General features: G+C 38.3%; 1 protein-coding gene across 1 annotated transcript; it reads left to right on the forward strand.

Annotated features, from left to right (window-relative positions):
• Positions 1-6,782: 6,782 nt before the first annotated feature.
• On the forward strand, positions 6,783-7,751 carry LOC135718401 (trace amine-associated receptor 13c-like). Its single transcript, XM_065240726.1, has one exon. The coding sequence runs from the start codon at positions 6,783-6,785 to the stop codon at positions 7,749-7,751; it is 969 nt and encodes a 322-aa protein (XP_065096798.1).
• The last annotated feature ends 18,739 nt before the right edge of the window (positions 7,752-26,490 follow it).

Raw genomic sequence — 26,490 nt, forward strand, 5'->3', positions numbered from 1 at the left:
CTATTCACAAGACACACGAAAGCACCAAAATCGCAACCCAACCATACGTGCCAAACCGTTTGACTAAGGCCGGAAGCCCCACTGTCGTCGTTAATGCAGGTTCAGTGGCAAACGGTGGCAAACTATTTAATGCAATTCATATTAAGTGTTCATGCAGAAAAGGTTTTTATTTATTTATTTGGTTGGTCTGTGTTATGACCGTGAGTGCTTTATTCCGTAAAAATAACTATTGCGAGTTAAGTACCTTTACTAGACAAATTATGCGAATGCTTTGTTGAAGAGAAAAGTTTTAAGTCTAGATTTAAAATGATCGACTGTGTCTGATTCTCGGACATCGGTTGGTAAATCATTCCAGAGCTTAGGGGCTAAGTAGGAAAAGGATCTTCCACTTTTAGACACTTTTGATAGTCTAGGGATAATCAATAGGCCAGAATTTTGCGACCGTAGTGTGCGTGATGGATTGTATTCTGATAGTAATTCTCTAAGATATGAGGTTGCTAAGCCATTTAAAGCTTTGTAGGTGATTAGTGATATTTTAAATTGTATGCGATATTTAACTGGTAGCCAGTGTAAAGATGCCAGAATTGGGGTTATGTGGTCATACTTCTTAGATCGAGTAAGTACCCTTGCAGAAGCGTTTTAAACTAGCTGAAGCTTGTTGACCTGATTTGAATGGCATCCCCCGAGTAGCGAGTTACAATAGTCTATTCTAGAGGTCATAAAAGCATGAATAAGCTTCTCTGCATCAGATGTAGACAGTATATGGCGTATTTTTGAGATATTTCTAAGATGGAAGAATGCTGTGCGGCAGACGTTGGCGATATGACTATCAAAGGATAAGTTGCTGTCGAACATCACACCTAAGTTCCTAACCGTGGAAGATGGCACCACAGTACAGCCATCTATGTGCAATTTGTAATCTGACATATTATGTTTGTAGCGATTTGGTTCAATAATAAGTATCTCTGTCTTATTGGAGTTGAGCTTAAGAAAGTTATGTGCCATCCAGTCACTAACATCGCTAATGCAGTCTTTTAGCTTAGAAAACGTGTGTGTTTCGCTGGGATGCGAGGAGATGTAAAAACACAAACAGGTTTATATACCGTTCGGTTCGCTTGTCTCGGTTCGGAGCGCGTGTGTACCGCACGGTTCAACGGTCCATGGCATGCGCAATGTAGTCTCATGCCCTGTATGTGACCTCAGATAGCGCGTTTCCCTTTCGCGCGAAAGAAGAGGTGACTCGTTTGGAGTATAAGTACTGCGGGTTATGTTACGTGTAGAAATGGGAAGTGGGAGAAAAAAGGAAGTCTGCCCGCAGTTGGAGGATGCGCCAGCGTCGTATAAGTTTGGTGTGTGGAAACATATTTTTATTTCATGTTACTTATGATGACAGCGGAAATAAAACAATAGATAGAACTGCAGTCTATGGGTTGAATATGCTCCAACAGCCACAGGAGATCGCCTTCTCTCCGACCATTTATCTAATCTGAGGTACTGACAACAATGTTTTACGTCTTTTCATATTCAGCGCTATTTTTAGCCTTTCATTGATAAAATTAAAGCGGCTGATTTCCGCGTAGTTTCATTTTGCTAGCGTGTGAAAGTTGCGCGATCTTATTTCAGAAATTGCTCCTCAAAGTAATCAGAAGTGGTCAAAAGTGGACAAAAGAGACTTAAAGAGATTTTAATATTACAGGTGCAAAGGTTATGTTTCTCTCTCGTCCACATAAACTCTCAGTATTAAAGCAGCCTCTCAGTGATAAATCTAAGAGCTACACTGAAGTTGGCATTTTAATAAATGCAAGTTATCTTTGTGTGCTAAAAATGCACATAAAGTTTATGTAGATGGCAATACACATTCTCTTTTTTGCCAAATAAATGAAAAGCATGTTGAAATCATCAATGTCTTCCCTCTTGCTCTATCAAAATCTCATCTGGCTTTCCTCAGAGATGGTCCCAATAATGTGCTTAAAGTCAAATTCAGTTTGTGCATGATTACATGATATAACTTTTTTTAATACTGTATCCTAAATTATGGATAATTAATACATTAATAAGATAATACATTTCTGGAGTGTTAAAAATGTAAAGAAAAAATAACAACAAGAACCGTACTGAACCGTGAACCGTGACCATAGAACCGTGATACGAACCGAACCGAGGGTTTTGTGAACCGTGCCACCCCTAATATATATATATATATATATATATATATATATATATATATATATATATATATATATATAAAATATAAAAGTCTCTTAGCACCTACCAATAAAACGGTATCTGCAACTCTTATGTATACTACATAAAAAATAAGATAAACTCTCTTATACTGTAAATATTTTTTCTAATGAAAAAGTGCATAATCCTATCATTGAAATTCTAAAATAAGGAAATGACATACAGATAGCTATTAATGTTTTTTATTACTAAATTATTATTTTTAAAAACGTCTTATAAAAAATTATGTAAAAAGAAAGTTTCCTTTAAGTGTAGAAAATAAAGAACTTTTAATAATAGTTCTTTTTGTAAACAAAATAAATGTTGCTGTTGTTTTTATAACCGTGTGCACGTGACTGTAATAGCGTGGCCGATGTGTTATCTGGTGCGTCCCAGCTTTTTTTGTATGCCCAAGCTTTGTTTACAGTCTGAGGGAGACTGTAGAACAAAAAACTTAGCAAACATAAGAGGATGAAACTGAGGATAACACAGTATTAGTGCTTTTACTGAATTAAAGGATTTGAATATTCTGCCCAATACTGTGATTCATAAATGAATGGATTTGAACACAATCTAGGTCTGCAAGAAAGTCATAACCACAGAGGGTATGCAAGCTAAGTATCATATGACATGATATGTACCTGGTACTGTATAGGATCTGATGTCATCATCCGATGTTAAAAACCTCTCCAAACCTCTGACAACACACATTTGCTTATCACAGGATGCGCAGCAGCACATAAACGTTTTAAAATATAAAAATAGGATCAAAACGTAAAAAAAATAATTATTGAGTCTCTTGGACATAAATGAGGACAGATTATGAGATGTTATAAGGCATAAAGAGCTGCTTCACCTGTAGCCTGGTAAGTAATTAAATTTTTTTCTTTAAACAAATGCATCTATTTTTAAATGTTTTTTAAATGCTACCCTTCGGATATATTGTATATTATAACTCTGTACCTGTGGCTATTGTAATGTGAGAAACATTTTTAAGTAATGCTTTTTAAAAAACTCACGGCGCTGTCTGCACATTTGTAAGTTCTTTATCTCGTTTGTTACAAATAAAGTATTTTAAGAGTACAAACCTTTTCTTGCATATTTGTAAATTTTTTGGCTTTTAAAGGTTTTAATAATAAATGAAAACAACAAAAAAAAGTTAACATTAATCTTAAACTGGGGGTCTTCTTCCTCCGCTTTGTTTTTCAGCTTACAAATTCCGCTTTCTAAATAGAGATTACGCATGGCGCCAGGCGCAACTGGCTTTTTAATGAAATGAGAGATGAGATTCTCATTGGTTTATTTCATGTTACACCCAAAACACACCCATTTCTCATTAGGTGAAAATGAACAACCCTTTTAGGCCTTGTGCATGGCGCATAAACCATTTTTCCCGTTGTTAAATTGGCAAAAGTGGAATCGGACACACCCATTTAGACTGTGCTCGTGCGCTTTAAACAATGCGCTGAGATCATTGAAAAAGGGCCCTGTGTGTGTGTTTGTGTGAGCGTTGTGTGATCATTCTACATTGCATTTGAGCACAAGTACCATTCCTTCTTTTTGTGTGAAAATTTTCACATTTTTTTGCATTTCCCATTAATTTTTAATTGGGGTCATATTGACATACATTCAGAACAACCTAATCATGCCCAGTTTTATGTGTATGTATAGTAGGGCTGTCACTTTTTATTCGATATTCGACATTGTCTGCGGGCGCGAATTCCGTTTGCGTCTGCCTATATACTCCTGCTGCTATTTAAGTTGTCACGTTATTGTTTGTAACTGTTCTGAATCATTTTTTATATATATATAAGTTTGTTATTCATAAGTTGATAACCTGCTGTTTCAAACATTAAGTAAAAAAGTAATCCAGACAACCCTGTTTATGACTGTGTTATTAATTTTGTGATTGAATCTCCATTACGGTGGGTTTTTGATGTGCGTGGGGGGGCACCTAGATATTCGAATATATTCGGATACATTGCATGATATTCGAAATCCGTTCGAATTTGATTTTTCTCAAAAGTGACAGCCCTAATGTATAGATAATGTAGGAAAAGCCACAAAGTTTTATATCTCTGAGATGAAGGGAACCACTTTTTTTCACTAATGAAATGTTGAATTGGGATCATATTGACCCGAAGGACCAATTGAGGGTTAATTAATTTTTCCTAATCAGAAATATCAACCTTAAAATTAGAGCCATTCATTTGGAGAACATAATTTAGGAAATTGACTTGGCAATTTATCATGGTCAGGCAACAGGAGAACCCAAGAGTCTTAGGCTACGTTCATACTGCAGTCTGAAACGACCCAATTCAGATTTTTTTGCCCCAATGCGACCTGTATCTGATCTTTTCATGACAGTCTGAATGACACAGATCCGATCTTTTCAAATGTGACCCAGGCCACTTGGGTATGTGGTCCTGAATCCGATACGTATCCGATCTTTTGAAATGCGACCTTTGTCTGAACGGCCAGGCCACATGGATCCGACCCGTGCGTCATTGATACGCTACAAACGTCATAATTCTGCATTGAATTAGGCAAGAACGATAAGATAAACAACAACCATGGCGGACGTTGCTAACACTGCTCCACATCATTTAATTTTGGCCATATGGGTGCACACGTTATATGATTTCACATATAACAGCTTTCTCCCAATATATTAATACATAGCATATTATTATAATGCTGCAAATATGTGAAGTAGCAGCTTTCAATAAATATTTTTAAAATGCGTTTATAAATCCAACAACCCCTGTGACTGGTCTACACGTCCATAGGTTTCGTTTATAAACCATTGCCTCTTTGTTTCTACATTAAAAGACAAAGCTGGCAATTCTGGTTATACTTTCGTTCTTTTAATAATTTCTTTAATTTATTTTATTTATAAATCACTCTGGGTTATCTGATTTATCTATTTGGCTTGTGTTTTGTTTCCGTGCACTTGAGGCATTTTGCACATTTGTTCTGCACTTTGTTACTTCTGACCTTATTTTATAAAAAAAAAAAATGTATTTATTATAAACGTAAATTCTGATCTAATTTAAGTCTGTAAATTTTGGATAGCTTTTCGTTGTATCGATGTTGCGCTATTGCGTGATAGCCATGCTTGCGCATGCAATTTAGCCGAACGGGCTAGGTGCTCTGCGTCTCATATTTAGGAGTTCATCAAACTAAACATTAAAAAACGGATGTTTTTCGACGGGTATAAGTTTTTAAAATGTATTTAAAACAGACTTGTTATCTTGTCAAAAGTTAAACTACAAAACAGGTTAGCCGTTTCTTTAAATTTCGGTGCTGAAACGGAAAATATCTGCACCAAACCTATATTTATGCCTGACACGACTGTCTTTCTTGTGATTTAATATTATGATTATGGTCGGTGTTCACTTTCAAATAATAGCAAAGAGATTCCTGAAATAAATAATATCATCAGGTCTTTCTGTATCTAAAGTGAATAAAGAGATGATCAAAGTCAAAGCAAGGAAGCAGGTATTTCTATACTAAATAATAAGGCGAAGTGTCTATAAAATCATTAATTTCAGTGTTTTTCTTGTTATAAATTAACGTTTAATGAATTGTATAAAATGCTTAGTTTTTATCATTTACAGTAACAATCACAAATTATTTGTCATTTCTCATTTCTCATTTGTCGTTTTTTTTTTTTTGTCATGACTGCTTTGACGCACATAAAAAAAAAATCATATACACACACATATAAATATATATATATATATATATATATATATATATATATATATATATATATATATATATATATATATATATATAAATGCATCGTCAGTTTTGAATTCGTTCATCACTTGAAAGACAGTTTTGGTCACTTTATCAGAAAGTTGTTTATGTGTGCTGCTTGTGAAAGAAATCAAAGTTGCCAATTTGTACCTGGTCTGGCCCCCTCCCAGCCCCCGCACACAACCGATTTTACTATCGGTCGACTACTACAATTCTGATTCGAATATGTAAATCCTTTGTCGAGGACACCCCTAGAAGATTGTAATTGTGCTGGCTCCGTTGGGAAAATAACTTTAATATTGCTAAAAGAGCTCCGCTGTTGACTACACCGTTGTTGACATCCATGTTTAACGTTAGCTTACAAGTGACGTCCTTGACCGTTGAGTACTCTTATGCGCATGCGGGTCACTTTTGGGTCATTTCACGTTCACACAGGAGATCACAAAAGATCGCATTTAATTGGAAATGTGAACGGCCTTGCAAAAAAATCAATTTAAAAAAAAAAAAATCGGAATTGAGCATTAAGCCCTGCAATATGAACGTAGCCTTATAAAAAAGCTAATTTACAAGAAAACATGACAAATGCACTTACATGATTTTGGATCTGAGCTCATCATTTACGAAAACCTAAAAAGGAAAATGTGGAGAAAAAAAAGTCAACATAATATCCAATGAAAAACAATGTTGCATCAGAGTGGGTGGTAAATGGGTTGGCCAGTTTGATTCAGATACTGTATAAATGAAAGAACAGTGAGGAGATCAGATCAAACTCTTGACAGGAGGAGACTTTACTCATGGCCTATGAGACAGAAGATCATGAGACTCAATACTGCTTTCCTGCCATTAACACATCATGCATCAAGACAAAACGCTCCACATATGAATACAAAATCATGTATGTGTTTTTTTCATTGCTGTCAGTATGGACTGTGTTTATGAATCTGCTGGTGATCATCTCCATCTCTCACTTCAAGAAGCTTCACACTCCAACCAACATGCTCATTCTCTCTCTGGCTGTGTCCGACCTGTTCGTAGGACTTATTGTCATGCCATTTGAGGCGATTAGGTTGATCGAAACATGTTGGTACTTTGGAGACATTATCTGTAGACTGTTTTTATTAATCTTGGGATTGCTCATCTCTACATCTTTGAGTAATTTAGTTTTAATAGCTGTTGACCGTTATGTGGCTGTGTGTCACCCTCTACTGTACCCACAGAAAATAACAACGACTAGAATAATAATTATTACCTCTATTTCCTGGTTCGGCTCTTTAGTTTATTCCATTTCACTTGTTATAACTACCTCACAAAGAAAATACACATGTTATGGAGAATGTACATATATGCCTACTTTTGCACTGATAATCATTGACCTGTTACTGTCTTTCCTGTTTCCTTGTATCGTCATTATAACTTTATATTTGAGAATCTTTTATGTGGCACATCAGCAGGTTAAAGTTATAAACTCTCTGATGAGGAGTGGAAAACATCTAACAGAAGGTTCAGTGAGGAGGAAATCTGAGAGCAAAGCCGCTCTGACATTAGGAATCATTGTGACGGTTTATCTGTTTTGTTGGATTCCCTATTATAGTTTAACTTTAACACCAATCACAAGAATGACCTCTGTTGTAGCCTATTTTATATTATGGATGTTGTATATTAATTCAGGTCTGAATCCTCTCATCTATGCTATATTTTACCCCTGGTTTAGAACGTCAGTTAAACACATCCTAAATCTATCCAAAATATTTAAAACATCATAACTGCTATTGGACTTGTTCATTATAATAATTAAGGTTCTGGATTTACTAGCATTGTTTAAAATGGTCAACGATGGGTTTAACACAAACTATGACGCTTGCATTTGGGAGAGTGCTTTACCATATTACTAATAAATGTATAGTTTAGTTTATGTAAATGTTAACCTTATTATGAAACGGTTTTATCTACGGTTTTTAAACACACTGAGATCCATAACGTTGTTGCTTCTTTATTAACACAAACAAAAACTAAAAAATAGAAAATGTTTTTTAAGGGACATCATTTCGTGCTCATCCTTTATTGCATCTGCTTTGTGCCTCCATAACGCTCCATAATGTTTCCCTCATCTAAAATAGAAAACATGGGTATAGTCTGATATTTTTTCTGATGTCTTTCATCAGGCGTTTAGGAAAAAAAATAATAGATTGTTCAATGTATTGGTAATGAAGGCATTCTCTGAATTTATAACTATGTCACATCCATAGTGCTGGGATTGCTCTGTTCAAACTAAGAGAACACACATACTGATAATAATGTATAATGTACACTGTACTGCACTGTAAGTTGTTTTGAATAAGTGTGTCTGCCACATGTGTAAATGTTTATGAAAACTGCAGTCCAAAAATATAATTATAGACTACATGGAAAGGTACTTATAAAAAACAGCTTTACTACTTAAGCACAATGATATTATTCTATAAAAATGTCTTTTTTAATTTGATTAAAATAATTAATAAACTTTTACTAATGAATTGTTTTTATGTGCATAAATGACTGAACATTTCTCACATAAACATGCAAGACATGACACTGACCTGCATAAAGAGCAATTATTGCATCAGTCTGTCAATCTCCCTCCATGTGAGTTTGTTTCACACTTTTAATGATGCTTTGGGGGATTATCTTTGGATGCAGCATATAGGTGTTAACAGGACCCTTAAGACACTGCACACATTTTCAATAGCAAAGCATAACAAAAAATTGGCCTTTAGAGTGTACTGTAATTGATTTCACAGTTTATTTCTATCTTGATCATGTCAGTAACAAGAGCAAATGAGCAAAGATATTGTTTCTGCATCTAGGACTAATCAGCCCATGTTTCTTTCTTTCTAGGAGGCAAATTTTTATTACAGAGATCAAAATCCTTATAATCCTATCAGATTGACCACATCTATAAAACAATAAGATAAAACGTTAAGAATAGACATATAAAATTAGCCATTATGTAAAAGTACTAGGGGTTGAAAGTATTCAAATTATTTAAAGTCGACTGTTATGACATCAAAGTCGAGTTGATGTTTATGGAGGACTAGGAGTGCAAAAATGATAAATAAAAAAATAAATAAATACATGTACAAAGAAATATATAAAACAAATATAATTAAATAAATACAAAAATAAATATGCAGAGAAATATAAAAAACAAACATAAATGAGTATTGCAACTTTGATTTCTTTGTTTTTGTATTAAAATATTTTTAAAACATTTATTTATTTCTGTATTTAATTATACATTTTTATTTATTAATTTAGATGTCGACTACTCGTTGATGTCAATCATACAAAACACAAGAGATGGACTGCTTTGCAACATGCCAAAATTTATTAGCAGAACATTAAAGATGCTGATTATACAGCTTATGTTGCAACTTAAATAAAAAAATATACAGCTAATATGTTGCAACTTAATGTAACAATGCAACAATAACTCCCGTTTTAGAGCATTTTTTTATCGATACATGTCGGCATAACAATGCTTAAATTATACAGCTCCTATGTTGCAACTTAATGTTAACTAGGGATGGCTAAAACCTAAACATTTTCTTGGCCGGCCACCGGGCCTAATTAGCCGGTTGAAACCATTTAAAGTATGCTACGCTGTTTGAAATAAATTGCGCCTGAAATTTCGCAACTCTGTCGCATCTCAGCTCACACACAAATAGTTTAGGTACAAGATGAAAATAAAGGCGTTTGTGAAGCTCATTTGAAAATTGCCGTGGCTCAGTTAAGAAAATGACAGCGACCGGGCCAGTATAAAAAATCCTGAGTCCTGAGATGTCATGTATTTCCAAATCTAAACCCATCTTTTGCAGAATGTTGCCTAGTAGACTGCAACCAGATAAAACCAATGGAAAAAACGGGCACCTTCAGAATGCACGGACTGGTTATTATATTCTCTGCTATATTTGCATTTTTATTACAGTTTTTCTCAATTGCTAAAACACTAAAACCCATTGGCTGAACAAAGTTCTCAGTTGCCTGAACTCATTTATCTAATTGAGCAGTCTGTTGTCAATACCTTAAACCATTTCACATCATAAAACACAATTTGCAGATTTCACTTGGACTTTTTAGCAAAACTCCAAACACATACTCATTCTCAAAACACAATCTGCAATCAAATGCACATGTCATGCAAAGTGCTAAACACAAGCAGCAACAATCAAATACAAATGTCATCACACATGTCATTGATTAAACACAACCACTCAAAATGAATTTAACCTGTTTCAAATGATGTGACACAACCAATATAAGCCAGTTCACTGTTGTATACAGAAGTACAGTGCATTTTAGACTGTATACTGAACAATGAACAAATTGTATGGCCCTGAACATTGCTTTCCTTTTGTTAACAGTACTGACTGTACTGTTTTAAAGTATCACAGAAACAAAGGACAAGTTTGTGAAATGCAGGGTACAGTACTGTAAAACTAGGGGTGAAAAGTCTGAGTTCATCTTTCAAAAGTAATTTTTACATTAGTGAACATGTCAGTTCCATCAAAATAGCAAGTCTGTGTGTCATTGTTCATGAACAAGACAGTCAAAATGTTGCCATGTTGTCAATATACCAAGTGTACACAATTACAGTTTTTCACAGTCGCTTTGGTACAATTCTCAGATCAGAATTGAAAAACTGCTTGTTCAATTCTCACATCATTGTGTCACTTGTGCACATCAAAAAAGCAGTTTCTCATTTCTTTGAACAAGTTGCAAATGCTTTGGTACATCCATGCAAATGATTATGTACAATTCTCTTCTTTTTTTACATTATCGATTGCTTATGTCATGTTGATCAAAATGTATTATAATGGGTCTCTGTTGAATAGTCTCACTCCACACAACATTTAGGCATTGGTTCATAGTATAAGTCTTTACTTGCAAAATGGTTGAACAAGTTCTCATAATACAGGGTTTGGTCAAACATATTTCCATACATTTCCATTAGACGTTTTTTTCTAAATCTGTCCTGAATTGGTAAATTGCTCGCAGGTGAATCTTGACTTTCTCTAACAGACAGAAACGTCCCCCAGCAAGCAAAAACCGAGACGTTGAAATGATGGCTAACTATAGACCCAATAGTTACCCACTTCTACCCTAAATAACCTTGAATTTGGTTACATGCCATTTTTGCCAAAATAACTTGAAGATGTATGATATTCCAACATGTAAGCAAAGTCAACAAGTGTTCAAGGTGTTTGCTTTCATTTCTTTTACAAGTATACACATCGTCTATTCTTGGGTCATGGTTAGACGTCTATTAGACTTTTACTGGCAGCCAAAATTTAGCCTTGTTTTAGCCAAACATGCTTGCTGGGTCAGGAGGTGGAAGAGTTTTCACCTAAAGATATTGTCCCATGTTCACATTTCTACTTTTATGTTATGCAGTGCTGTCTTTTCCTTTCTGTATCATTATGACATGGTCTGTCAACCAATTACAGTACAAACAGTAAAAGCGTAAATGTAAATTTTGTTTAGTCTCTTGCAATCAAACTCCCACATAACTTAGACTAAGGTATAACTTACAATTTACAATACTTGACATCAAATCTTTAGCCATAGTTTACATCAGAACATCCCTCCAGAGTAAACTGTTATAATGACAACATGACTAAACAATTTGACTGTCTTATCCGTACACAATGACACAAGGACTTGTTATTCTGATGGCACTGACATGTTCATTGACACAGATATTTAATTTTGAGAGATGAACTAAGGATTTTGAGTAAAAGAGTGGCTTTTGCAGGTTATCCATGGTGTTTTGCTATTTGTACGAATTGTTTTGAGAAATGCACTTACTGTTTTGCAAATTGTGAGTATGATTCGAGAAATGTACCAAAGCGACTGAGAAAAACTATATATGTGTCAGTATTTTTTTATGTAAACTGTGGATGAATTTACATGCTCACCTTTTTTTCTGTAAACAAATAACACAAATTGTGATTTTGAAAAAAAAAATTACAGTAAAAATGACAAATTTCAAAAAATTACTCCAAATTTCCAGGATTCCTTTGACAGGAATTTATCGATTCAGTTCACATTTACAAAAAAAAAAACCCATAGAAAACATGCTTCATGCTTACAGTAACAGATTATGACACATATGGGCAACAATTTCATGCTATGCACGATGAACTAATTCCTAAATGTTTTGAGGTGTAAGACTATTCAACAGAAACCAGAATAATGTATTTTCATGAAAATTAAATTGAAAATGCAAACAGAAAACATTTGTACATAATCATCTGCTTCATTGTATCAAATTTGTCCAAAACAATGAGAGTTACACTGTAAATATGTAAAAATTTACTCCCTGAGAACTATATGTTTTGAACCATGTGTTTTCTTTTTTTTTGTCTAGTGTTTACTCACTGTTTGATAGTGTATATCATTTTGATCACTTTGTTCAGGAATTGAGAGCAGTGTTTGATTTTGAACAAAGGTAAAACTGTTTTGAGAGCAATGTTTGATTTTACACACAGGTAAAACTGTTTTGGAGGGAAAGTTTCATTTTGCAAGAGAAGTCAGAGGTTTTGCAAATAGTGCTTGAAGATGAGGTTTTGTGTTTAATGTTTTCAGAAAAAGGAGCAAGGTTTCAGAAATTGTGTTTTAGCAATTGAGAAAAACTGTAAATACATGCAATTGGTTGATGAAACATTTATTAAAATTAAGACAAAATTTATACAAAATGAAATTCACTTTAAAGAAATGCTTTCTACAAAGCAAAACTTAATTAAGTGGTAAAAATCATGTCTGAAGATTTACAAAAACAAAACTTAATCTGCCATTTTACTGTTAACCTAAAAGACATTAATGTTAATAATTTGGAACACAACCAGGAGAGACTTTCATTTGAATTATTTTATTGCTGTATTTTATTTAAAATTAGAATAAAGGAATTTATCTATTATTATTATTATTATTATTATTTAAATAGCCTGTAGCATTTACTTTTCGCAAACCTTGTGAGCATGCAAAACTAAACGCTGTGACCTCGCGCCAAATGTTTTTTATTGGTTTATTAAGTACAAACAGGCCAGTTATGAAAAACTGTGTGTGAGGGATTTGTTCACTTCACACAAAATGATCTTGAAAGGAAGAGATGACTAACTGTAGTAGCGTTTAGTCCACTGTCTATAATAGCCGATGGGTCAACCATCGGTCAAACGTCATCGGTTATCATCCCTAATGTTAACAATGCAACAATATGTCACGGGGTGATATGAGTTCGAAGCCTTAAGGCTATGCAGGAGCGTAATGTTTACGTCAGCACGCACTATAAATAGACGCACGGTAGTATTGCGTGTCCTCCTCTTTCATTCATTGATTCCGCCAACAAGCAAACATTGTTATAAGGTAACTAGTGCTTGATAGTGTTTGTTTGTGTAATTATATGGGGTGTGCAGCAGCATAACACGCTTTCGTTTTATTTATGCATTGATGTGGTACACAAGTATTTGCTACTAAGGGATTTACGCTTCACGCTGTCTGTAGGTACTATAAATAGACCTACAGACTATAGATAGTAGTGTGGATTGCTTTCACCTCATTTGTCGGGTCTACAAACAAGCTTGTCGATCTTCAGGTAATGTGGTCTCTATGACTATTGAGGGGTATATTTTAAGTAAGCCAACTCATAAATGCCAAGTAGTTGATCGCTTATGTGTAGAATTGTTTGTGTGTCTATAGGTTACTGTTCACTTAATTTAATGCGGGTATAAGGCATCTTCATGTACGGATTTTATTGTTAAGGTAATGAGAATTTATAAAGAAATTAGTAGGTTAAAGGGGTAGAAAGAAAAGTGTTTTATGTTGTTGTCATCTTTCAAAAAACCGTGCGTGTTAATGGTGATTGGCCTGACGACAGAGTCTTCAAAGAGTATGTGATGTGTGAGCGAAATGCTTGTTAGAGGTAATGAGTATTACCGTAATAAGTCTTTCTGTTAATATGATAAAATATGTTTGTGCTCATAAAGGTTGTTTTGTAGGTTCCTTTTTAATAGAAGAAACAACCGGTTGGTTTTAATTCTGTCTTTCTCAGATCCAGATATATTTTAAAGGTATTTTCTTAATTTGGTAAAACCTCTAATTTAATGTAAGGGTTGATTTAAGGAATTCATATTAAGTGTTTGTTTTACAGGTCGAGCACGACTTTTGTTACTATTTTATATTTTGATTTTTTTTTTGTGGTGAATTACCCCTTTTTCATTGTACAAGTGATTTATGATTATTATTAGTATTTGTGTTATGATTTGAGGGTTTTCTATTCATCATTATTATGTTTATTAAATTTTTGTGAATGTATGATTAATTTTGTTTCCTCTCTTTGTAGTTTCATCCTTTCTGACTCTTGGCAGCACAGGGGCTTCCCTTGTAGGTGCGACTGGCACTGGTGCGGTGGTGGGATATTCTTGTGAAGTGGCACCTTTTATTGTGGCTGTGATTGCTGTGTTGAAGTGGGGTTGCATTGCAGTGGTTGTATATCCTTCACAATTTCAGTGTCGCCTTTTAAGAAGCCCTGTGATTTTGTCATGAGAGTATAAATGGTTTTCTGCATCATGAGGTTTGCCATAGTATTTTAAATATTGTATCATGTTATGTGGAATTAGAAGCTTTGTATTATAAATAAAACTGCTTGTAAAAGTGATCATTTCTATTACCGTCTGTGGCATTTAGTTTATATATTTAAATACCAATCAAGTCTGGTTGGTTACAAATAAATCAAAAAAGTATAGTGATCAATGCGACTAGTCGACATCAGGCTTAAAGCGTCACGACATTGCATTAAGGTCGACTAGTCGACTAGTTAGTTCAACCCCTAAACAGTACCTAATGATATTTTAAAGTAACCAGGGCTGGCCCGTTCAACAGGCGATTGTCTGGGGACCCGCAACAAGACGAGGTCCCTCCATGCATAAAAATTATTTTGTCATTGCACAAATCTCATAAACGCGACCAGCAGGTAGTACACGCTACATGCGCATTGACCTTATTGATTAAAATAGGATCACAAAGACTGTAGGTGAAAAAACACAGTGATTGAACAACATGATAAATTCCCGACACAACAATGCGCATGCTTGGAAATGAAACGTTTTGGATTATGGATAATGTAGTATTATATAACAACGCAATGTTTATGTTATATCTTTCAATAAAGATAAAAACAAGACTTATTTTAGTGAGGTTGTGGTGGTAAGGCTTTGGCAAACTATGACATTAAAACGACATTAAAAACCTTTCAGGAGCTGAAGAGAAAAGGAGAAAAACAGAGACAGAAAACCAATCACAAGGTAAAGATATTTTCTGCTTTACATTGTTTAGTGCCTATGCTAATTTAAAAACATTAGAAAAATGTCCATCACCCTTTCTAAATTAACATGAAAAAAAGACCATTATGCTATATAATTTACTGCAGTAAATAAAGCATTTATCCAATCATTTTTCATCTGCCTGGGCCTTCAGGATTTTCAGTGCTGGCGTCTTCAGCTTAAGAACAATGGCAATGAAATCCTTGCATTAACCAATCATATTTCTATTTGGCGTTGCTGCGTTTAATTGACAGCAGCAGCCACAGAACATTATTTTATCTGTCCTGGCTATGAACAAAACTGACAGTTATGTATGCCATGATTGATTAAAAATCCAGTTGAAATTATTTCCTTCAGCCTAAAAATCTGGGTGAGAGCATGTGACAGACAGATAGCTCTACACATTGACATGTTTGGTGGTGTCCACTGTTTTTTCGGTCGAATGGACATTCTCAGCCCTATAACAAATTAAAACTTTTATGCCAGAAAACTACTGGACAGTCTTGACTTTCACCATTAGCCTCCAAAGCGATAGAAAATGACTTGTTGAAACACTTTGTAAGCTTTTTCAAGAAATATTAATGCGATTTCTTTAGCAAAAAAAAGAGCTTGACTTCATTTCAAATACCTTTCAAACTGGTTTCTGTATATTATTAACTGCGTTTCATTTTGCAGTATCTTTTTTAATAAATTAAAATTTGACTATTACTTCTTGAGGTGTAAAATATAGACATTTCGGTAACACTTTACGGTAATGGTACATGAATTATCATGAATTCATGTATAAATTCATGCATGAAATATGCATTCATTTATGCATTAATATCTCATGAATCATCAAGAACTAACACGAGTTCAACGTCTTTCATTCATGACTTCATGGATGAACAACACCTTAATTAAAACATTAACTAAGAGGAGTACATCATCATGAATTATGATTTATTACACATGATCATGAGGTTTTCTTTGTTCACAAAAAAATCGGTCTTCACCACCCATTGTGGATAAAGCTACAGTAGTGGTGGTAAATAAATCATCATATATTCCATTATTAACTAAGCATTAACTATCAATGACTTCATGATGTGTGTGGCCCCTCAACTAAAGTGGTGACTTGGTGCTTTGAAACACTTATGAACAATGTGGCATAACTGGGAACATTCAAATTCTGTGGGCATTCAAATAAAGTGGTCATCATTAACTAAGCATTAAAGGAGCATTTCACCCGTAGAAACATTAATCTTTATTGAAAGTGTGTCATATTTGTAGTTGAAATGTAACATACATTTAGAATTTGGTGCCTATTTGACCGAGAAAAGGGGTGTTTGTAGTCTCACTCCCTCAACAAAGATATTGCACTTCCTTCTTTCAATGATGCAAAATGATGATTTTTACATCATTGAAAGAAGGAAGTGCAACACTGAAATCTGTATTTCTCCTGTCTCAGCGGCAACTGAGAAATTGATGCATGACCATTCAAAAACATGGTCATGCATCAACATCAGTAGCATGGTCCACATCAGTAGCTTTATACTGTACATTAAAAGGTGACTCTTTACCAAAAAATATCAACCTGTTTGTAAAATTTTTTTTCTTTTTTTTCTTTTTTGTAAAACAGCTTTATGTTTTTGAAAAGTTTTGAGATATACAGGCACTTAAAATAAAGTTCATGGTGTATGTACTAATTTCCTTCTCAGCTCTTTCCAGCTGTTGATTCAACTGGTTTATACTGTTTATATATACTGAATAAAGCAGTAAAAGTTAAGATCAAAGTCCATTTGTGTCCACAGTACATTGTTTGCAACGGCTTGAAGCATCACTTTCATATTGATGTCATTTCCCAGTTATGCCACATTGTTCATAAGTGTTTCAAAGCACCAAGTCACCACTTTAGTTGAGGGGCCACACACATGATGAAGTCATTGATAGTTAATGCTTAGTTAATGATGACCACTTTATTTGAATGCCCACAGAATTTGTATGTTCCCAGTTATGCCACATTGTTCATAAGTGTTTCAAAGCACCAAGTCACCACTTTAGTTGAGGGGCCACACACATGATGAAGTCATTGATAGTTAATGCTTAGTTAATGATGACCACTTTATTTGAATGCCCACAGAATTTGAATGTTCCCAGTTATGCCACATTGTTCATAAGTGTTTCAAAGCACCAAGTCACCACTTTAGTTGAGGGGCCACACACATCATAAAGTCATTGATAGTTAATGCTTAGTTAATAGTGGAATATATGATGATTTATGTACCACCACTACTGTAGCTTTATCCACAATGGGTGGTGAAGACCGATTTTTTTGTGAACAAAGAAAACCTCATGATCATGTGTAATAAATCATAATTCATGATGATGTACTCCTCTTAGTTAATGTTTTAATTAAGGTGTTGTTCATCCATGAAGTCATGAATGAAAGACGTTGAACTCGTGTTAGTTCTTGATGATTCATGAGATATTAATGCATAAATGAATGCATATTTCATGCATGAATTTATACATGAATTCATGATAATTCATGTACCATTACCGTAAAGTGTTACCGACATTTCCATTTTACTCTGCAATTAAACTATTACTGTGTTTTTATTGCTGTGAGGTCATGATGGTATTATGAGATGTATTTATTCAGATAGGACACCACTTAAGGCCTAGGTGTGAAATGCACGGACCGCCACTGTTGCTAGGGTACTGTATTTAGTTGCTAGGGAAAAAATTACACTCCGAATCACGAGTAAAACGGTCCAACTCCTATGTCTCTACGATGTTCTGATGCAGAGAAATAAGCTTTGTTTATCCTGTTGCTATGGTACTGTTTTTGGTTGCTAGGGAAAAAAAAATCACAATAACAATAGAGATGCTTTGCATAAATGCAAGCACCATTAATAAAGATAGGTACATTTCCTGGAGAAAATGCGAAGTGGTGCTTGCTGTGGCAAAATCAGAACTCTGTTGCTAGTTTGCTGTAAGTGGTTGCTAGGGCGTGGCTATGAAGTTGTCATGTCACTACTCATTGGCTGCTTGATAGACTGATTCAGCAGAGCCCAGACCCAAGTCTCTATTATCTTGTGATCCAAAGATGATCTCACATTTCTTCTCAATGTTAAGTCTAGGGGACTTTTTTCAGACGATTTTTCATCTGCTGCACGAACATCTTAAACCAGATCGCTTAGAAAAGTCATAGCACACCTGTACTCACCAAGCCGGTCGATTTGACACCTCAGTCACAGGTCTGCAACAAATCTTGTATAAGTGCAGTCTATTATTAGTTCTTGTTAACTAATGTTATACAATGAACCTTGTAAAGTGTTACCAAAAACTCTATACAAGAGTGGATTCGAACCCTTACCCTCCTGCATGCTAAACAAAAATTCTACCCCCCACCCATTTGGGCACATGGCTTCTATTGGCTGATTTATGTATTTAATCATTTAATGACATGAAGAATCGCGAGCCTTGCAATATATATAATTTATTACATTGATAGTAATAAGATTTCTTATCATTCTTTGTGATATAATTTTGGCATATGTTCTAAAAAAAGGAACATGAGGAGACTTAAACAATACGCAATTTCTACAAATGCACTTAATTTGAATTAATGGATGGCTCTTAATAGAGCCGTTGCTGGACATTTGATGGCTTCATCTTCGGAGTTCTGCCTGCAGAGCTTCTCTGAGGTTGCGCAGCAAAAGCTCATTGCAGCCTGGTGGACTCTGTCCCTGGTCAGATCAGACAGGTTGATATTACAATGGCGAATGCAGCGCATCCGTCTATCTGCCAAGAAGCTTGCAATCGAACTGTTGACCCACCGCCGGCTCTGTTCGACGCCGTATGCACTCCTAGCAGTATGCGGGGAAGAATAAATGAAAAGAGAACCTGGTTCTGGGTAAGGTCCTGAAGACTTCGGCAAGGTCAGTCTTCATTTCCCGCAGAAAATTGAGGCGGTTGCATCCCTCCCGACAAAGGCTGTTTCCAAGTGAATAACCGGGATGTCAGGAGCTGGGGCTTTGGCCCTGAGAGAGCGCAGCACTGGAAGCAGCTGCTCAAAGAGTCTGCCTCCTCTGTCCTCCCAAGTAACCCTGCAGCAAAGGCTAAGGTTCCTGTCGAGCCCCTGCTCACAAATGTGAGCTTACAGTCTTCTAATTATGGAACTCCCAACAATCCACACACGAGGTACACTGTCATCTGCCATCATCTGCCATGTTGCCATCAACATTTGGTTTTCAAAATCCAAGGAAACTTGTACAAGGAAACACAAACAATGACAATAAATAGGGATAAAGCTATTAAGGGAAATGTAGAATTTGATTAGAACATTATAATAAAAAATAAACTTATCCATTATACTCAAACCTTTCCTCTTTTATACTTACCTTTTGTCAAAGTGGCCACATACACCAACAAGTAAATCCTCGCCTGGGGCCTTGATAGCCTTAATGTCACAGCCTGTGGCAAGTTGGGCAAGGTGGCATATGCAACCCACATCCTGGACATAAGGTTGACTAGCTTTTAGTTTTGTGATGACTGAATGGTGCTTTCATTTCATTACTCTGCATTTGTCAGAGTTGAAGGCAAACAGGTTATCCCATGGGATTCCTCTATTACTGTGATAATCAGACAAAATAATTTGTTGTAAACGTACATACTGACACATTCAACTGAGCCTTAAAGGAATAGTCTACCCTTTTGCCATATTAAACTATGTTATTACCTCAACCTAGACAAATTAATACATACCTATCTTTTTTCAATGGGTACACTGTACAGCGTGTTGTGAATGTGTTAGCCTAGCCCCATTCATTCCTATGGTACAAAAAAAAGTTTTGATCCTCATCTCCACTCAGCTATATATACTTACTCATCTCTCTGTCTGTTGTCAGATCCTCATTCATGTTTGCAGCTACACAAGTTGGATTACCGTCTCCCGTGTTCGTGTTCTGGATTAGTGTTTCGTGTTGTCGTCTTCGTGTGAGTGTTCCGGTCTGTTCCTGGTTTCATCCATTGACCGTCTTCACATTCACCACCGACTTTACCATCCAGCACTTCTCACGCCACCGTAGACCTTCTATCGCCATTGCCAACATTTTGGACTCAGTTATCATTTCATTTATTGTTGTGTTTTCCCATCATCTTCAATAAACCATCTCTGATTGCCTGCATTTGCTTCCTCCTCTTTTACGAGTCGTTACAATACTTACTGGTATAACTCCTCATGTAACAGTCTTTAAATAGGGAAAACACGGAAGTGTTTGGTGGCTTCCCTGTTTGGTACCATAGGAATGAATGGGGCTAGGCTAAATGCTAACACATTCACAACATGCTGTACAGTGCACGCATTGAAAAAGATAGGTATGTATTAATTCGTCTAGGTTGAGGTAATAACATAGTTTAATATGGCAAAAGGATAGACTATTCCTTTAAGTCCTCAGTACTCATTATTTAAGTACACTCACCTCAATGAGGTTGCAAGCTTCTCACAGAGACCTTCTGCTGTGCCCACATTGCAGACTGGCATGTCAATAAATTTGGTGACAACCTCAAGATTATTCTCATCATACACTCTTGAAAAAAGAAAAATAACTTGTCATACTTGCATGTTGTTTGACTCGTCACACTGTAGTCCAATTGGCTGTGATCTGCAGATGTTTGTGACCTCATCATCAAGCTCTGGACCAATTGTACCTAAATAACAATAGTACATAAAAATAGATGTTAGTTTTTTTAAGCATGTGATGAGGGCAAATGTCCATTATGTTTGGGACATAATAACTTGTAATAAGGCATAGAAATAATGTTGAACAATCTCAATTGTTACCCAATTGTTACATTACCCAAAACGTTGCCCTGTACATCAACATCTGTCCTGTCAGAAGGCTAACGTTACAATATTGTAAATCTAGCATTACGTTACCACAACCACATTGTAAGTCTAGCATTCTAATCAGATAAACTTACCCTTGATGAGCTGCGTTGTTTTGGTCTTTCCAGAGGAATATTTTCTGGCAATGGCAGAATCATGGAACATGCCGGCCACACTCGCAGTGAAGTCATCACAAAAAGGAGAGGACATATATGCACACAGCGAACTTCTAGTCTTCCTCACTAGGACAGACTTCTAAGGAACACTTTGGACGTTGACTTCCAACTTGTGGTGGAACAATCCCACGACTACACAGAGCTCTTGGCTCAGACCTGCAGACTGGCAGCAGACGACCACACAGATTCCCGTTAACAGTATAATACTCTTGTGGACACTTAGGAAGAGATAAAACACCTCTTTGCTTCGGGCGAGGTGGGAAGATGGAGGTACAGGTTGGAGCTGCTGCATGTTGGGCCTAGCACGCCCACAGATGGTATCACAAAGGTGGGTAGGTTGAAGTAGGGGGCCACACCATGGGATGTACTGCTCGAGTAGGCAGATCGCTTCCCTCTCTTCTCTTCCAAACAGCGGGACAAGAGATCTAGACAGGGGCGGGAATCTAAAAGCACTCGACAGATGTATAATCATACAGAGAGACAGCACATATGCTTGTTCCACACAGCAGCCAATTAAAGTTTTCACTTCTTCGATACTCCATACAATATTCACAGCAGATGCTTACTTCAAATAGTTGCCACACCGCCGCCAGGCAGGGGAAAGGGGTTAAGGAGTCGTAGTCGGGTGTGTATATATAGACAACAGTCGCCCAACGTCACCAGTTCACTTCATCTAGCGCAGGGCTTTCTCTTCGGCCTAGTTAGTGATCGCTGACAACATTGGCAAAGCACAACACTACAATCCATCAGGTGTACACACGTCAACAAGACTCACCCACTGTACTCCACGCACTCACGGTGAATTAGGGTCAGAATCACAACGTTTGGCCGGGGAATAGTCCTGGGTAGTTGAAGGGGTCGGTGCGGAGGATGACCATATGAAGACGTCAAGACCACGACCGTTAAACACACTCGTTCGGTTCCGGCTCACCCACCGATCCTCAACAAGGGTGGGGCCGCTCACACACTGCTCAGATACACAGAAGATACACTGGGGTGCAGTATTAGAAATGGTGTAAAACAACACAAGACGAATTCCAATGTAACCCACAGTTTTCTTCGACACTTAATACTTCCCTCTTTCTCCAAATGTCTGGTGCATCCGAGGCGGTTATATACAATTCCTCGCCTAAGGCCATTGTGTATCTACATGCAATTTACTTAGTGACCATTTGGACGCTGGTTCGCGGTCGTTGCGCGCCGGCCCCCCGAAATTTTTGGGGGGTCAACCGGTGGTGTACGCGCGTCGGTGGCCCCCCCTCGTGACGGGAAAAAGTCTCGCCGAGCCATTTGGGCCCCGGGGGGCCACACGGGGGAGCGTTTTAGTTGAGCCCTTTTTCGTGCCGGAGCTTGCAGTTCAGGGGAGATCCACCGGGCGGCGCATCCATTGTCCAGTCCCAATGTATTTGAATGTGGCCAAAACCCATTCAAGTAAATTGCACGAGCACGATGAATTTTCCCACTCCCCATTTACATCATGTTAAGGTTGGGCGTCACCCTGGGTCACGAAACTCCACCCCCCACAGCCCACAGACCCACTATTTTGCCCCCGACCCACTAATTTCAAAAATTGTCCACGCCCTCTGGGGTGAATGGCCACACCCTCCCTGCCCACAGAGCAACTATTCTGCCCCCTAACCTGCTATTTTGTCACTTGATGCAACAAAGGCCCTGGGACCCTGGGGGCCCCATGACCACGCCCCCCCTGCTCACAGACCCTCTATTCATCCCCCTAACTCATTATTTTGTCACAACATGGCCTGAGGGCCCCGGGCTCCCAGGGGCGAAAAGACCCCACCCCCCTCTGCCCACGAAACAACTATTCAGCAGAAAACTCACTATTTTGCCAAATGATGCGCTGATTGATTAACGTTTTTGCCCATTAGCACATTAAACTGCCCACCTGCCATTTATGGCTCTGAGGGCCCCTGGGGGCCCCAAGTTATGTTGCCCACTGACAGTTTATTTCGCCCACTGGCAACTTATGCATTGACCATTTGCCCACTTTTCTGCCGATTAGCACATTAAACTGCCCATCTGCCATTTATGGCTCTGAGGGCCCCTGGGGGCCCCAAATTATGTTGCCCACTGACAGTTTATTTCACCCACAGCCAACTTATGCATTGACCATTTGCCCACTATTTTGCCCATTAGCAAATTAAACTGCCCATCTGCCATTTATGGCTCTGAGGGCCCCTGGGGGCCCCAAGTTATGTTGCCCACTGACAGTTTATTTCACCCACAGCCAACTTATGCATTGACCATTTGCCCACTATTTTGCCCATTAGCCCATTAAACTGCCCATCTGCCATTTATGGCTCTGAGGGCCCCTGGGGGCCCCAAGTTATGTTGCCCACTGACAGTTTATTTCACCCACAGCCAACTTATGCATTGACCATTTTCCCACTATTTTGCCCATTAGCACATTAAACTGCCCATCTGCCATTTATGGCTCTGAAGGCCCCTGGGGGCCCCAAGTTATGTTGCCCACTGACAGTTTATTTCACCCACAGCCAACTTATGCATTGACCATTTGCCCACTATTTTGCCCATTAGCACATTAAACTGCCCATCTGCCATTTATGCCTCTATGGGCCCCTGGGGGCCAAATGACCCAGAGGGCCCCAGGCTCTGGGGGCCCCAAGTGCCAAAGTATTGTCTGCCATTGAGGAAAAAACTTTTGGCCTCTGGGCTTGGCCCCCTTGCAGGCCCCAAGTAATGTTGCCCACTGACAGTTTATTTCATCCACTTCCAATTTATGCATTGACCATTTGCCCAATATTTTGCCCATTAGCCCATTAAACTGCCCATCTGCCATTTATGGCTCTGGGGGCCCCAAGTTATGTTGCCCACTGACAGTTTATTTTAACCACAGCCAACTTATGCATTGACCATTTGCCCACTATTTTGCCCATTAGCACATTAAACTGCCCATCTGCTATTTATGGCTCTGAGGGCCCCTGGGGGCCCCAAGTTATGTTGCCCACTGACAGTTTATTTCACCCACAGCCAACTTATGCATTGACCATTTGCCCACTATTTTGCCCATTAGCCCATTAAACTGCCCATCTGCCATTTATGGCTCTGAGGGCCCCTGGGGGCCCCAAGTTATGTTGCCCCCTGACAGTTTATTTCACCCACAGCCAACTTATGCATTGACCATTTTCCCACTATTTTGCCCATTAGCACATTAAACTGCCCATCTGCCATTTATGGCTCTGAAGGCCCCTGGGGGCCCCAAGATATGTTGCCCACTGACAGTTTATTTCACCCACAGCCAACTTATGCATTGACCATTTTCCCACTATTTTGCCCATTAGCCCATTAAACTGCCCATCTGCCATTTATGGCTCTTGGTCCCTGGGGGCCCCAAGTTATGTTGCCCACTGACAGTTTATTTCACCCACAGCCAACTTATGCATTGACCATTTGCCCACTATTTTGCCCATTAGCACATTAAACTGCCCATCTGCCATGTATGCCTCTATGGGCCCCTGGGGGCCAAATGACCCAGAAGACCCCAGGCTCTGGGGTGCCAAAGTATTGTCTGCCATTGAGGAAAACAACTTTTGGCCTCTGGGCTTGGCCCCCTTTGGGCCCCAAGTAATGTTGCCCACTGACAGTTTATTTCACCCACTTCCAATTTATTCATTGACCATTTGCCCACTATTTTGCCCATTAGCCCATTAAACTGCCCATCTACCATTTATGGATCTGAGGGCCCCTGGGGGCCCCAAGATATGTTGCCCACTGACAGTTTATTTCACCCACAGCCAACTTATGCATTGACCATTTGCCCACTATTTTGCCCATTAGCACATTAAACTGCCCATCTGCCATTTATGCCTCTATGGGCCCCTGGGGGCCAAATGACCCAGAGGGCCCCAGGCTCTGGGGGCCCCAAGTGCCAAAGTATTGTCTGCCATTGAGGAAAAAAACTTTTGGCCTCTGGGCTTGGCCCCCTTGGGGCCCCAAGTAATGTTGCCCACTGACAGTTTATTTCACCCACTTCCAATTTATGCATTGACCATTTGCCCACTATTTTGCCCATTAGCCCATTAAACTGCCCATCTGCCATTTATGGCTCTTGGTCCCTGGGGGCCCCAAGTTATGTTGCCCACTGACAGTTTATTTCACCCACAGCCAACTTATGCATTGACCATTTGCCCACTATTTTGCCCATTAGCACATTAAACTGCCCATCTGCCATGTATGCCTCTATGGGCCCCTGGGGGCCAAATGACCCAGAAGACCCCAGGCTCTGGGGTGCCAAAGTATTGTCTGCCATTGAGGAAAACAACTTTTGGCCTCTGGGCTTGGCCCCCTTTGGGCCCCAAGTAATGTTGCCCACTGACAGTTTATTTCACCCACTTCCAATTTATTCATTGACCATTTGCCCACTATTTTGCCCATTAGCCCATTAAACTGCCCATCTACCATTTATGGATCTGAGGGCCCCTGGGGGCCCCAAGATATGTTGCCCACTGACAGTTTATTTCACCCACAGCCAATTTATGCATTGACCATTTGCCCACTATTTTGCCCATTAGCACATTAAACTGCCCATCCGCCATTTATGGCTCTGAGGGCCCCTGGGGGCCCCAAGGTATTTTGCCCACTGACAGTTTATTTCACCCACAGCCAACTTATGCATTGACCATTTGCCCACTTTTCTGCCCATTAGCCCATTAAACTGCCCATCTGCCATTTATGGCTCTGAGGGCCCCTGGGGGCCAAATGACCCAGAGGGCCAAGTGCCAAAGTGTTGCAAGCCCACCAGGTGCCCAATTGCTTTGTCTGTCATTGAGGAAAACAACTTTTGGCCTCTGGGCTTGGCCCCCTTGGGGCCCCAAGTTATGTTGCCCACTGCCAGTTTATTTTGCCCACTGCCAATTTATGCATTGCCCATTAGCCCACTATTCTGCCCATTAGCCCATTAAACTGCCCATCTGCCATTAATGGCTCTGAGGGCCCCTGGGGGCCAAATGACAAGGAGGGCCCCAGGCTCTGGGGGCCCCAAGTGCCAAAGTACTCCAGGCCCACTGGGTGTCCCAATTACTTTGTCTGTCATTGAGGAAAACCTCTCTTGGCCCCT

The sequence above is a fragment of the Paramisgurnus dabryanus genome, chromosome 10, assembly GCF_030506205.2.
Source record: "Paramisgurnus dabryanus chromosome 10, PD_genome_1.1, whole genome shotgun sequence".
In the NCBI taxonomy this organism is placed as follows: domain Eukaryota; kingdom Metazoa; phylum Chordata; class Actinopteri; order Cypriniformes; family Cobitidae; genus Paramisgurnus; species Paramisgurnus dabryanus.